Below are 14472 nucleotides of genomic sequence, written 5' to 3'. Positions count from 1 at the left end.
ACTTAGGAATAAATCTCACAAAAGTGAGAAAATTGCTGAAAATTACAAAGCATTGTTGAGAGAAATTAATGAGACCGAAGTATATAAAGGAATATACCATATCCAGGAATTAGAAGATTCAATATTGACACTATATTCCTTTCATATTATTCTACATATTCAAAGTAATCCTTGTCAAAATTGCAGTAGATTTATTTGTGCGTGTAAAAATTGACAAACCAGTTCTAAAATTAAAACAGACATGCAAAGAGCAAAGAAAGCCAAAACCAAAAAAAAGGAGAAGAAGAAGAAAAGAAAGGCCAAAGCAATTTCTGAAAATGAACTAAGCTGGAGGATTTAAGTTAACAGATACCGGTATCTATTATGAAGTGATACTGATTAGACAATGTGATTTGGGTACAAATATTTGTACCAAATTTGATTTGTCTAAATCAATGGAATATAGTACAGACAGAATACAGAAGAAGGCCCACAGATATACAGTCACCTGATTTATGGCAAAGATTCCAGTATAATGCAGTAGAGAAATTGATGGGGAGAAGGATTTTCAATAAATGGTCCTGGGTGATTTGGCTATTCATGGAAAAAAGAATGCTGACTCTTACTTCACACCACACACAAAATCTATTTCAGATGTATATCTGACTGTGAACGGTAAAAAAATAATGCTTATAAGAAAAAAAAATGGTCAGCATGACACTCGATTGCTACTCACACACATTTGCATCAACTGTACCTTTATTAACATAGCTTAAACAAATTTTTGCATCATCTAGAATTGTGGTCACATCTCAGAATGCAAACTCCAGGGGTGCCGGGTGGCTCAGTCAGTTAAGTGTCTGACTTTGGCTCGGGTCATTGTCTTACAGTTTGTGAGTTTGAGCCCCATGTCAGGCTCTGTGCTGACAGCTCAGCTTGGAGCCTGAACCCTGCTTTGGATTCTACATCTCCCTCTCTCTCTCTGCCTCTGCGCTCGCTCTCTCTCTCTCTCTCTCTCTCAAAAATAAATAAAACATTGAAACAAAAAAGAATGCAAACTCCCAACATCTGATTTATAACTTTTAACTCATATTCTGTAATCTCCATACCTTTAAGGATTTGTGCCATCATCTATGCATTTTTTGACATGCTTTTAGGAGAAGCCATCTTGCCAGACTGCATTCATTACATCTGGTAATCAGTCTTGTCAAGCTAAAAGACCCAAGTAGTGTATTTCAGTCCTGATCTTGGTGCAGGTTATTTGCCTAGCATGGTTTTTGCATTCCCTGATATACTGGTAAGCAGGATGTTCAGAAGCGTCTTCACTGGGATGGCTCTGAGCACCTCCCATAATTTCATTATCCGTTTAAAATCTGTAGGATCTTTAGCAATAATCCAACTCTCATTCTTGATATTGGTAATTTGTGGTGGGGGGTTATCTTTCTTTTGATAAAATTTGCCTAAGGGATTTTCAATTTTAATAATCTTTCCAAAGAACCAACTTTTGGAATTGTTGATTCTTTTGGTTTTTGTGGGTTTTTTCCCCCATCAATTTCTGTTTTTCTTTTCTTTCTTTCTTTTTTTTTAAATTTACTCTGAATTTACACTGCTCTTCTTTTTTATAGCTTCTTAAAGTAGAAATTCAGATCATTGCCTTAAAACCTTTCTTATTTTTTATGATTACCATTTAAAGCTATAAATTTCCCTCTAAGGCCTGCCTTAGCTGCATCCCACAAGTTTTGATAGGTTGTGTTTTCATTTTCATTCAGTCCAAAATATTTTCTAATTTCCTTGCGATTTTTCCTCTGTTCATGGGTTATTTAGAAGTGTGCTGTTGGATGTCCAAGTAGTGGGCACTTTCCTATTTTATTGTTACTGATATCTAAGTTATTCTGCTGTGATCCAAGAATGTACTCTATATGACATTTTAATCTTTTGAAATGTGTTGACATTTCTGTATTCTTAATTTTTGTCTAGTTCTGTTATATATTGTATATATAGTTTTATGTATATGATGTGTGTATGTTATATCTATACGTATATACATTCAGTATATTCTATAATGAGAGAAGGGTATTAAAATCTTCAGTTGTGATTGTGTAGTTGTCATTTCTCCCTCACTGCAATTCTCTGAGTATTTTTGCTTTATACATATTGAAGTATTAGTATTAGGTGCTTACATATTTATGTTTGTTATGGTTTCCTGAGGAATTAATGCTTTCACCGTTATGAAATGTAGCTTTTTGTCTCTAATAATACTCCTTGTCTTGAGGCTTACTTTGTTATTAATATAGCCCACACTGGCTTTCTTATGCTTAGTGTTTGTAATCTATTTTACTTTTAACCTTTAAATATATTTAAAGTGAGTGCCTTGTAAAGCAGATATAGTTGAATCTTGATTTTTTTAATCTAATCTGACAATCTCTGCCTTAAAAATTTTTTTTATGTTTATTCAGTTTTGAAAGACAGAGAGAGACAGAGCACAAGCAGGGATGGGGCGGAGAGAGAGGGAGACACAGAATCCAAAGCAAGCTCCAGGCTCTGAGCTGTCAGCACCAGAGCCCAGTGAGGGACTTGAACTCACGAACTGCAAGATCATGACCTGAGCCAAAGTCAGACGCTCAATCAACTGAGCCACCCAGGCACTCACAGTCTCTGCCTTTTAATTTGAGAGTTAAGTCCATCTGCATTTAACATCATCATTAATATGATTAGAAATAGTTTTTAATTTCTTTTGGTTGTTCTAGGCATTACAATAGGCATTATTAATCTATCTTAGTCTACTTAGAGTTAATACTCTATCATTTTATGTCAAATGTAAGTACCCTACAACAGTATATGCCATTTTCTCCTTCCATCTTTTACATTATGCTTGTCATATATTTTATCTCTCTGTGCATTATAAACCCCATATATATGTGTGTATATAATTGTTATATAGTATAGTGATAGCAATATAATTTTTTGCTGTAAGCAGTCAGTTGCCTTTAAACTAAATTAAAATAGGGGCACCTGGGTGGCTCAGTTAGTTAAACGGCTGACTTCAGCTCAGGTCATGATCTCACAATATGTGGGCTCAAGCCCCATGTCGGGCTTTGTGCTGACAGCTTGAAGCCTAGAGCCTATTTTGAATTCTGTGTCTCCCTCTCTCTGCCCCTCTTCCACTCACACTCTGTCTCTTTCTCTCAAAAATAAACATTAAAAAAATAAACTAAATTAAAATAAGAAAAAATAAATATGTAACATTTTATATTTACCCATATATTTTACATTTTTGGTGCTCATCATTACAGCCTTAGGTTTAAGTTTCCATCTCTGTAATTTCCCTTCACCCTGAAGAATTTTCTTCAGCACGTCTTATAATGCAGGTCTGTTGGTGACAGATTCTCTCAGCTTTTGGTTATTGGAAAATGTTTTTGTTTTGTCTGTTTTTGAAAGATATATTTGCTGGGTATATAATTCTGAATTGGCAGTACTTTGCTCACCACTTTAAAGATGCTCTTTCATTCTCTTCTGACCTCTTATTTCTGATAAGAAGTCACCAAAACTCATAGTGCTGCTTTCTATTTGTAATGTTTTTTATTCCCCCTATGGCTTTCAAGATTTTCTCATTTTTGGTTTTGAGAAGTTTTGTTATATGCTTAAGGGTATGTGTGCATGTGTTTATATTTATCATGATTTGGATTTGCTGAGCATATGAATATGTACATAAATGGTTTTACACCAAAGTGGGGAAATTTTTGATCATTGTTTCTTTGTCGATTTTTCTGTTTCATGTCTCCTCTTTATGACTTTGTTTATGCACATATTAGCCCTCTTGATATTGTCTCACAGATCACTGAAGTGTGTTTATTTTTAATTTTTTAAAAGTTTCCCTATGTTCTTCAGTTTAGATTTCTATCAGTCTGCCTCTGGGTTTATTGGCCCTTTCTTATGCCATTTACAATTTGTTAAGGCCAACCAGTGAATTTTTCATGTCATATATTGAACTGGAATTTCAGTTCTAAAATTTTTATTTTGGTTCCTTTTTAAACTTTTTATAGTTTCCAGTTTTCTATTATGACTTCCCATCTATTCTCTCATAACCATCATTTCTTTTAAGTCCTTTAATGTAGCTGCTAAATAGCTGCTTTGAAGTTTTTGCTGATTTTAATATCTGAGCCATCTTGGGGTCTGTTTCTATCAGTTGCCTTTTTTCTTGACTAAAGATCACATTTTCTTATTTCTTCCCATGCCTAGTAAATTTTATTGTATACTGAATGTTGTGAATAAATACATTATTGTAGAGACTCTGATCATGGTCTTCTAAAGTGTATTGGTTCAAGCATGTGGGTAAATTACTAGCTGAAAACCTTAAACTTGCAGAGGTCTGTTTTTATACTTTATTAGGGTGGGTCTATTTCAGTTTCACTCAGTCTTATGGCAAATTCTTAGTCTTGGGTTAGTCTCTACTTCTAAGGCATGGCCCTTCAGGAGTTTCAGTGAAAAGCCTAAGGTGGTTAGACAGGCCCTCTAACTCTATGAGATTCCAACTCCCAATTTCTGTCTCTCCCAGTGTAGGCAGCCACTGAAGTCTGCTCAACTCTTTCAACCTTCCAGCAGCCACTTGTTGATAGACTATTTGGAGATTCTCCCACACATGTATAGTTTGGAGATCAGCCAAGGATATAAGGGAAGTGTATGCACAGATTGGACCCCCTTGTTCAGTAGCTCCCTCCTTTCTAAAATTCCCCCATAGCATTTTCAACCACTCTGAATCCCCATCCTCTATCTTCTTATACCCCAACCTAGTAATAGTGAGGCTCTCTGCTAATTTCTAGCCACCCACACCATGCAAACTAGGAAGAGCCTTCAGAAGAAAAGCTGGGTAGTGTAGATAGCATCCACTATGGTTGTATTCTTTCAAGGATTAAATCCTTTCCCATTTCCGCCTGCTTTTTGGCTCCCTGAGTGTTGCAGTTTAATATTTGGCCCACAACTTACCATTGTTACTGTGGGAGGATTAGTCTCATGCAAACTATCACATCATTACTTGGGTGGGAATTCACATCCTTGTGTCTTCTTTGATTATCAAGGAATTAGTCCTTCATATCTTATAGTCATTCACTCTAAATTATAATTTTTAAGCCCTTGTTGATACAGAACTAAGATTTATTCATCATTGGGATGACATGTAATCTAGTGTAATTTTATATATCAATACATATTTTACAATATTTTACTTAGAAAAAATAATGGAGGTAGCTGTGTGGCTTAGTCACTTAAGCATCCAACTTTGGCTCAGGTCAGGAACTCACAGTTCATGAGTTCCAGCCCCACGTCAGGCTCTGTGCTCACAGCTCGGAGCCTGGAGCCTGCTTCAGATTCATGTCTCCCTCTCTCTCTGTTCCTCCCCTGCTCACACTCTGTCTCTCTGCCTCTCTCAAAAATAAACAAACATTTAAAAATTTTTAAGAAAAAATAATGAACATTTGGAGCCTCCACTCAGTTTCATAAAATTTTTAGCAAAATTTAAATAAGTTTCTGAACTTGTCAAAATCTTCAAAATTATGTGCTGTACTAATCTGTCTGAAATTTCTTATAGCGTGCTATCCTCAAGAATTTGATATTTTCCATGTACTATAATGTTAAGCATGACTGACCAAACACACCCTCCAAATGTGGTGAAAATCTATCCATGGTCTAGTAACAGGCAAATGGACAGTTTTATTTGTTCAGAAGTTAAATGATTTTTATCTGCAGCTTTATGGTTCTATCAGTATTTAGGTATGTAGCTGTCTCCTCTGTTCCACATTTATGAATGGGCATCTGAATTTAATCTAAGGAATAATTGAGCTAATAGTTTATGGTTTATAGATATTTTACTGGCGGGGGGAATAAAGCTCATCAAATTGCCATTGACTATTGGTTTAATTTACAGGTTTTTTGTTATAATATTACTTGCTGTCACTATCCTCTGGGTCCCTATTATGGAAACAGAATACAGTGAACGACTATTTGAATACACACATGCAGTTATGAGCTACTTGACCCCGCCCATTGCTGCCATCTTCCTGCTTGCTGTATTTTGCAAGAGAGTCACTGAAAAGGTAGGTAGGTGTTGGCATGGCCACCGCAAGACAGAGTGTGAGGACTTGCCTTCACATCATAGTTGTCTTTGCAAGAGCTGCCCTAGAAGGGTTTCTTGTGCTTCAAGAGTTCACACCATTGCATCATTGCTTTCCAAGAGATTATTTCCTTCTGGGTAGACTTAGTCTGAGCTCCCTCATGCATTCAGGGAAAAGGTGAGCTCTAACTTGTTTTTCTTCCCTTTACAATATAATCCACTTTTAACCATGACATAGATGATGTAGTGTGCATGCTCCTTCTTCACACATATCTGGTTGTAGGAAAATATAATTCTGTTGCCTCTGTACATGGATGCATCATAATCAGTGATTTCAGGGTCACAGGGGGATGTACAGTCATGAGCTCCTTTCACCCTTCCTATAGTGAAGACCATATCTTCCATTCACACTTTAAACTAAATAAAGATTCCTACTAATGATTCAATCATTTTATCAATAAGACTTTGAAAGCATGGTTTGCTAGAATATTTTGTTTGTTATTTGAATCATAACTTGTTTCCCCTAGCAGCACCGAGTAGCTGGGCCTTGCACAAGTTCCTGAGCACAGTGTCTAAGGTGTCATGTGATCTGGCTTTTGCCTACCTCTTGGCCCTTGCCTTCTCCATGCACAGCCCCTGGGCTCCAGCTACTCCAACTGATTTGCAGTGCTGATTACCTAACTGTCCTATGCCTTCTCTGTTCTCCCTTTACTTGCATACACTGTTTGCTTTGCCAGGAATATCTTTTTACTCTTCCACATGGCTCGTGCTTCCTATAGGCCCATCTCAGGTGTCCAGTCCTCTAGACCAACCTGCCAGAGCTCCTTGCTCTGCTCAGCTCACCAAGACTCAACTTAGCACCAAGAATGTGGGGGTCAGGGTGGCTGGACTCTGCAGATGCCAGAGCTGCTGCCCTCTGCTCTGCTGGCAAGGGCATGGGCAAGAGGGTCAGGCTGTCATGAGAATCTGCCTCCCAATGATGACACCAGCATTGAGGTATTGGAGCCTACTGCCAAAGAAAATTGGGAATCTGCTCAGAGGTTCCCCTGACACACCTTGTCCAAGGTTACAAGCAATTGCAGGTACCCTTTTGACCTAGAGAGTTTCTCTAGGCCTTCTCCTCCACTCTGCTTCAGATGGCATGCTCATCTGGCTTCTGCTGCCCATCTGTTTCTAGATCTTCCCATTCTGCACATCTCCTTCAATAAATTGTTCCTGTGGATCGTCCACCTGGCTTTTGGTTTTAGGCCTTTTTCCAAGATGTTTGCCCATGTACCATATCTTCTGTCTCCTCTGACATCCATCTCCATCTAAGTCAAGCTCCAGATACAGCTCTAGAGCCAAGTGAAGTCCTTACTCTTAAAGTGTGGACAGTCTGGCTGGAGGAGACAGATTATACCCAATAAGCAGATAAAGATTTCTGATAGTGATGCAGTATTGTTTAAAAGATAAAAAAGGATAGTAGAGGGTGGCAAGGCAGGCACTAGAGGTAGGGGGGATACAAGGACCTTAGCCAAGGTGGTAGGAGAAGACTTCTAAGAAAGTGACCTTGAATCTGAACCTTGAAGGATGAGCCAGAAATATCAAGATCTAGGGAGAGACCCAAGCAGAGGGAAGGGCAAGTGCAAAGGCCTGAGCCAAGAGCAAAACAGGCAGGTTAAACATGCAGGAGGAAGTTTGCATGCAGTGGCTAAAGTGGAATGACCAAGGGGAGAGTGGCAGAGCCAGGTGAAGTCAACTGATGGGTAGGGTGGAGATTTATTCTGATGGCAGGCCATGAGAAGCCACTGGAGAGTTTAAGCAGAGACAAGGCATTCTCTAATGGATGCTTTGAAGAGCTCACTCTTCTGTGAGGACAGTGGGCAGGCAGGGGCCAGGAAGGGAAGCCACCTATGTGAGAGAAGATAGCAGTTTCAGGATTAGGGCGGTAGCCATAGGGTGATGGGATTCTAGATATACTTTGGAGGCAGAGCCAACAGCATTTGCTGATAGGTTGGTGGTAGGGCAGGATGGAAATAAGGGGACCAGGGATGACTCCTGGGGTTTCAACCTGAGCAACCAGGGAGATGGAGGTGTCACCACAGCCTTTTGGACACATGATGTTTGAGATGCCTTTTTATGATCTTACTTAAAAGCGTTTCCAGTGTTTCTCAAGTTCTCTGACCTAAGAGAAAGTGCAGGGGTCTCAGGTCTTGGTTCAGCCCAAGAAGGCATGACCTCCTCACTGGTGCTTACATTCTGCTTCCTTCCACAAGATATTTAAAGCCTTTGTTACGATGATGATTTTAATTTCAGAACTCAACTGGTGGGGAGGTGAGGCTGATGGTCTGTCTCACCACCCATCCCCTCCAGATGACTCTCTTGGGGCTCCTCCTTTGGCAGGGTGCCTTCTGGGGGCTGACCGGAGGACTTCTGATTGGCTTCTCTCGAATGTTGTCTGAGTTTGCCTACGGACCCTGGAGCTGTGGGGCAAACAGCAAGTGCCCCCTGATCATCTGTGGCATGCACTACCTCTACTTTGCTGTAATCCTCTTCATAGTCAGCCTTTTCACCATCCTGGGGATCTCCTTATTCACGGACCCAATTCCCGATAAACATGTAAGTGCTATTGTGAGGTTTTCTGGGCTCAACCTTCAGTCCCAGAGTCCCCGTGAGCAGTAACTAGGCTCTGCTGGTTTGGGAGAGAGTGACTGAATTCCTGCATTCTTTTTGAAAAGAGGGAGGGCTAGGGACTGGGCTTGGGGGATGGGTCAGTAATAGGCAAAGAACAGAGAAAGGGCCCTGCTATAAAAACTAAACTAAAAGACTTTCCAACAATTCACCAATTAGATATTCACTTAGAATGAGAAGTTTGGCTTTTAAGATGCAAATTTTCCTTAGAAGTGTTAAGTTCACTAACCTCGGTGTGAATTAATGTAATCAGAGCAGTCCCAGCTTCCACCCATCCTCAGGGAATTAAGCCATCAGGAAGGGGGAGGGGACTGGAATACTGGAAGCCTCTGGTGGCTCATCTCAGGGCTGGGTGCCTCTCAGCCTTCTCCTGAGCTGCTGTTCCCATCTCCCAGGAAGTAGATATCAGCCACCCCAATTGGAATATAGGAAGTCTGGGCCCAGAGAAATTAAGTCACTTGCCCAAGGTACCACAAATAGGTAAGTGGTAGGGTTGGGCCCCAACCTGGCTCCCCTACATCACCTCCATCAGCATGGCCAGTAGGCTTCACAGGACAGGGACTTGGCCAAGCCAGAAAGCCCTACTGTGTCTGAAGTTTAGGGAGGAGATCAGAAGGAAGATGAGTCTATGAGATCTACATGCCTGTTTTGCAGCTTTTCCTGGGTTCTGGGTAAAAGCCTTGAACTCAGAAGACTGCCTCAGGGTCTCCCCCTCAATCTTGGGTTTCCCCTCTGGCCATGCTTCCTGGTCAGTGGTTTCCAATTGATTCACTCCTCTCTTGTGCACAGAGCCCAGTTGGAAGAGGGCTAGAGCATATGGGGAGGACAACCAGGGGTGTGGAATGTGCACACCCGCTGCATCAGTGACAGCTGGGAGACTGCCCAGCTCCCAGCGCCCTGAGAATCCGGTGGTGGGTGGGGAACTTGATTTCCTGTTGCTCAGGGTCTTAATTGTCTAGATTGTGTTCTTTGCTGTTCTCTTCCTCTCAACTGTTTGGTTGTGCCCACTTCTCAAGCAGCCAAGTATTTGTTGATTGTTTACCACCTGCCTCCCAGTGTGCCAGGTGCTCTGGAGAACACAAAGCAGCTGCCAACAAGGGAGGGAGAAGTGAACAGGAGAACTGGAACTTATGGATCAGTGTCAGTGGGCCAGGCCCTCTTTTCACCGCCTACCAGAGGAGGTGGGGCAACAGGGACAGCACATGAACCCAGGCTCTTCTAGTGCACGCAGCAACCTCTTCCAAAGCGGCTGATAGTGTCGTTGGGAAGGCAAATATACACATATGGCATCAGCAGGAAGCAATTAGAGGCTAAACCCAGTCTCTGTTATTAATACAACAGAATTTTAGTTCCAACATTTTAGTCTGAGAGGTGAGGCTCAGGCGGGTCTTGGAGTGGGCTGGCCAGAGAGGGGCCAACCCAGCCTGTTCATATCCCTGCCATATGTTGGGGTGGGGATGCTGGGATTCAAATATAATGAATCTGGTACAATAGATCAAAATCTATTCCACGATAGGCTTGGTGGAAATGCTCATTTAGTTGGCCCTTAAAAACAGCAACAACAACAATTGGCTGGATTTTGTTACTTCCCAAAGTTTCCATGTGTGTTTTCAGGACAAGAGCAAAGTCACAGAGCAGAAGGGAAGGGACACTTCCTTCTGTATCTGCAAATGCCTTATTGAGTCTGAGTAACTAAGCTCAGTGGGGGGCCAGGTAAACCAGGTAAAGCCTCTTCTGGGCTGGGTTAGTGCTCAACTCTGACAGGCAGGAGGAGCTCTTTGAAGGAAAGCAGCTCCCGGGTCTACCCTGTCCACTCATCCAGTCAGAGGGCCTCCTCCTCTACCAGAAGAAGCAGACCAAGGTGACAGGCAGCTGCTCTCATCCTGAAGGGCACAGGTTCCTGGACTCTTAGAACTGGAAGGAGCTCTGAGCACTTTTTCTCCTACCCCTAACTGTATAGTTGAAGGACACTGAGCCCCAGTTTGTGTCCCCTGTGCCAAAGCCATGCAAGCACACAGTACCAGAGCCAGAATTGAAATCCAAGGTCCCCAAGTGCCATGCTTTCCCTACCCCATGTTCCTTCTGTCTCTTGTTGGAGTTGAACAACCAGGTCTCATCTCAGTCCATGGAGACCCTGGTGCCCAGCTTCTGGCTGTGACCGGGTACAGTCTGTGTGACAGGGCCCTAGATGGTGACACGCCCCCCGCTTTCTCCCCAGCTCCACCGGCTCTGTTGGAGTTTACGAAATAGTCAAGAGGAAAGGGTAGATCTGGATGCAGAAATACAAACGAGGAGACCAGCACCCCAAGCACACCCAGGTGAGAAGGATCCAAACCCTGTAGGAGGTCCTGGTTGATAGTGTTTTGGGTGGATGTGGCCTGTGCTGCCCCATGGTCCCTCCTCTCAGAAATGCTTTTCCAGGCAGAGGCCCCCTCTGGGGTGTCTGTTGAGGTTGAGATGCCTCTGGACATCTATGCAGAGGCTTCTGGGCTGGGGAGAGGCAGCAGACACAGTGAGCCACCTTTGGAAGGGCGGGGCAGGGGGAGGAGACAAGGGATCTGGCCCAGGCAGAAGCAAGAGACACCCCAGGAGAAGCCATTGGAGGAGAGGCAAACACTGATGAGTGAAGAAAGATGAAGCCTTAGGACTGGCCATTGGATTTAGCCACATAGAGATGATGCCCTGCCTTAACAAGAGAAACCTGGGGAAGGGGAGAGAGAGAGGGCTCCTGGAAAAGAGGTCTGAGGACAGTTAGATTTCAGTCCCAGCAAGCAGAAGCAGAATGTTCTGGGGAGGGGGGGGACTCCAGAAGGCCCAGAGGAAGGTTTTCGGCAGATGGGGTCAGAAAAGGAGTGTTGGGGCCATGGGCGGGGGTGGGGGTGGGGGGGTGACCTGAGCTTCTTGTGGCCCTGACGCAAACAGGGATAAAGGCCTAATGAGATTAGTCCTGAGTCTCAGGCAGAGAGTACCCAGGGAGGCTGTGAGTTTAGGGGAGGAGGCAGCCTTCTGGGGCCCCCCTCCACCACTGCTAGGGAAGTTCAGAGCCCAAAGAGGCCCCAGGCTCCCTCTTGTCATCTGCAGAGGAGGCCCTGGGGGCAGGTGCAGAGCAGGAGTGGCCTATCCTAAGCAAGGTTGTCCCACACACCTGGAGGATGCAGGACTCTCTGGGAATGTCTCTTCTCTTGGTGGGGGGAAACGGTCTTGTTAGGTGCCAGGTGCTTGTTCTTGGTGCACCTCCCGTTCCTCTTCTTCCTTTCTCCATAGTCATGGGTGGATGATGATGATGATGATGATGATAATGACAGTGGCTAATATTTACTGCTCACTTGGGATGTGCCAGGTGTTGTGATAGGTGTATGTGATAGGTACAATTATTATCCCCACTTAGAGATGGGGAAACTGAGGCACTGAACAGTTAAGTAACTTGCCCCAGGTCCGCAGATAATCAGGCAGAAATAGCGCACCAATGTGAACATGGGCAAGTATGACTCTAAAATGTGTGCTCTCGGCCACTGGCCATCCCACTGCCCATCATATAGCCCTTGGGCCATCATCAAAATGATCAGTTGCCTTTTACATACAGTAGCCTCTTGGGCCTGGCAGCTGCATGACAATATGATAACATGGGTGTTGAGAATGTGCCACTCAGGACTTCTCAGCACTGGCAGCAGAGATCTGTGTCCCTGGCTTTGAGGTCCTCCTGCTGCAGCAGCCCTCCCTGTGTAACAGAGGCTCCTCTGTCCCTGGCTGATGGGTTCTGTCATCCATGGTGCTACCTCAGCCTCGGGACACGGCTGGCATGGATGCTGCCCAACAGAACGAGACAGAGAACAGTTGACAACGAACACTGTTGGGTGCACACTTGAACTGAGATATGCCCATCTGGTAATCAAGGAGGGAACTGTTTGCAGGCAGCCGCGGGACCCACATGGGTGTGCCGGAGCTAGCCGTGGTGCTGACCCGAGCCTGAACAGGCCAAAGGAGCAGCCAGCAGGAGCTGTACAGACAGACAGGGAGCAATTTTAAGTCCCAGAAAGGCATTCTCACTAATTTGAATGGAAACTTCCCTATAAATCCTAGACTTCCCTCCTTTGCCTCCTGAAAATCATCAGTGATTTCCCCTTCAAGTGCCCAGAGTACCTTATTTTGGGCCAGGCCGTGAGACTGATACCTGCCTGAGGAAAACATTCTCTGAGAGCTTGCCAAGGAGAGCAGTGTCCAGAAATCAGGGGATTTCTTCCATCCTCTAGAGAGTAGCAACTGGGGAGGCAGATTCAGAGGAGCAGTCCTGTGCCCTAAACCTACCGAACTGTGTTTGGCCATGTGCCTAAGACAGAGAAGGGTAGGCACTCCAGGATCTGGGCCCTGTTGAAGGCTCTGCCAGTAGAAGGCAAGCATGGCCCCAGGCAGTTCCCACCCCACTCCTGCCAAACTCCCAAAGCCCCTTATCCCACTCTCCCATGTCTCTGAGGATGGTGGTAGATGTTCCATAGCAGGGGCTGAGGACTGATCATATTGGAGAGAGTCTTTTGGTCTTTCTCTGGGACTGCTGAGATATGACACCATAGAAAGTCCTTCTTGTGTCCTGGCCTGTGATCCTGACCTTTGCCTGTTCCCTCTATTCCAGATGCATTTGAGGAGACCCATGGCTGCTTCTGGAAAGCGTGGAATGCATTCTGTGGACTGGAGCCACAGCCTGGCCCCAAACTGGCCCCAGAAGAAGTAGCCAAGGAGAGGATGGAGTGTGGTACCATATCGGAAGGGACAGAGCATATATTGGAAGGGACAAAGTGCCATGACATGTCTGAAGGGACAAAGTGCTGTGGAACATCTGAAGGGACAGAGCACAGTGCCACTTTGGAAGAGACAGAGTGCCATGATGTACATATAGGGACAGAGAGTGGTGACATATTAGAAGGGACAAACCGCAGTGACATGTGGGAAGGGACAAAGTATGGTGACATGTCAGAGATCCCCTTCAGGAGAGAAATTACCAATGCCAGTGGGTTCCTCTTGTTATTGACCATAGTCCTGTTGCACATCTACTACTACTAAGGCAGCTGGGGCCCAGGGGTGTCTGGGAAGAGCAAGCAAACCACAGCCTCTTCCAGAGTCCCTCATCATCCAGTGGAGAAAGTGTTTCCTACCAGGAGACTCATGGATATGGGACCAAGGATTACACTAATGTAAACACTCCCTCAGTGTCACAAATCAAGTGCCACCAGCTGCAGGGCATGCACGCTGAGGGGACAGGGTGAAGTCCATTTGCGACTCCAGAGACTATGCAAATGAGAACATCTGTTCCTTTACAAAATGAGTCATTTTCTCCAAATGGCTCTACTGCATAAACACTGACTTTCACTTTAAATTTAATTTTGGCTTTTTATTTCTAGATATATTTGAGATTTTTGCTTGTGTTTACTTCACTGTAACCATTTCCTTCCTATGCCCAACCTCCATTTGCTTTGTTCTCTCCTCCTTTTAAAGGTATGCCCTGCTGGCAAAGATGCCATGTAATGTAAGCCTCACCCCCATGTGGGGTTCCCACCTACAGGTGCTGTGTCCACTGCCAATGACCTCACAGACCAGCTGAAGCCGAGGCTGCCCACGGGTGGGACTTCGGCTCCTGTCTGGACCACTGGTGAAGCTGAAGCAGTCTCTGTTCAGTGAAACAGTCCTCTCAACAACTCAGCATTGTCTGGCTAAAGCCATACTGC

The 14472-nt window shown here is 44.1% G+C and overlaps 1 protein-coding gene across 4 annotated transcripts in view; it reads left to right on the top strand.

The window, feature by feature from the left end:
- LOC125149153 (sodium/glucose cotransporter 1-like) overlaps nucleotides 1-14123 on the top strand; it is a 58851-nt gene extending 44728 nt beyond the window's left edge. For all 4 annotated transcript variants that reach the window (XM_047827892.1, XM_047827891.1, XM_047827894.1 and 1 more), the window contains 4 exons: nucleotides 5900-6068; nucleotides 8468-8683; nucleotides 10974-11073; nucleotides 13383-14123. In XM_047827892.1, the coding sequence (XP_047683848.1) occupies nucleotides 5900-6068; nucleotides 8468-8683; nucleotides 10974-11073; nucleotides 13383-13810 (913 nt within the window). In that variant the 3' untranslated portion in view covers nucleotides 13811-14123. The remainder of the gene's footprint in view (nucleotides 1-5899; nucleotides 6069-8467; nucleotides 8684-10973; nucleotides 11074-13382) is intronic.
- Nucleotides 14124-14472: the final 349 nt, after the last annotated feature.

The sequence above is a fragment of the Prionailurus viverrinus genome, chromosome D3, assembly GCF_022837055.1.
Source record: "Prionailurus viverrinus isolate Anna chromosome D3, UM_Priviv_1.0, whole genome shotgun sequence".
NCBI lineage: Eukaryota > Metazoa > Chordata > Mammalia > Carnivora > Felidae > Prionailurus > Prionailurus viverrinus.
The sequence above is the reverse complement of the archived record's forward strand: the minus strand, read 5'-3'. Positions and strand labels throughout refer to the sequence as shown.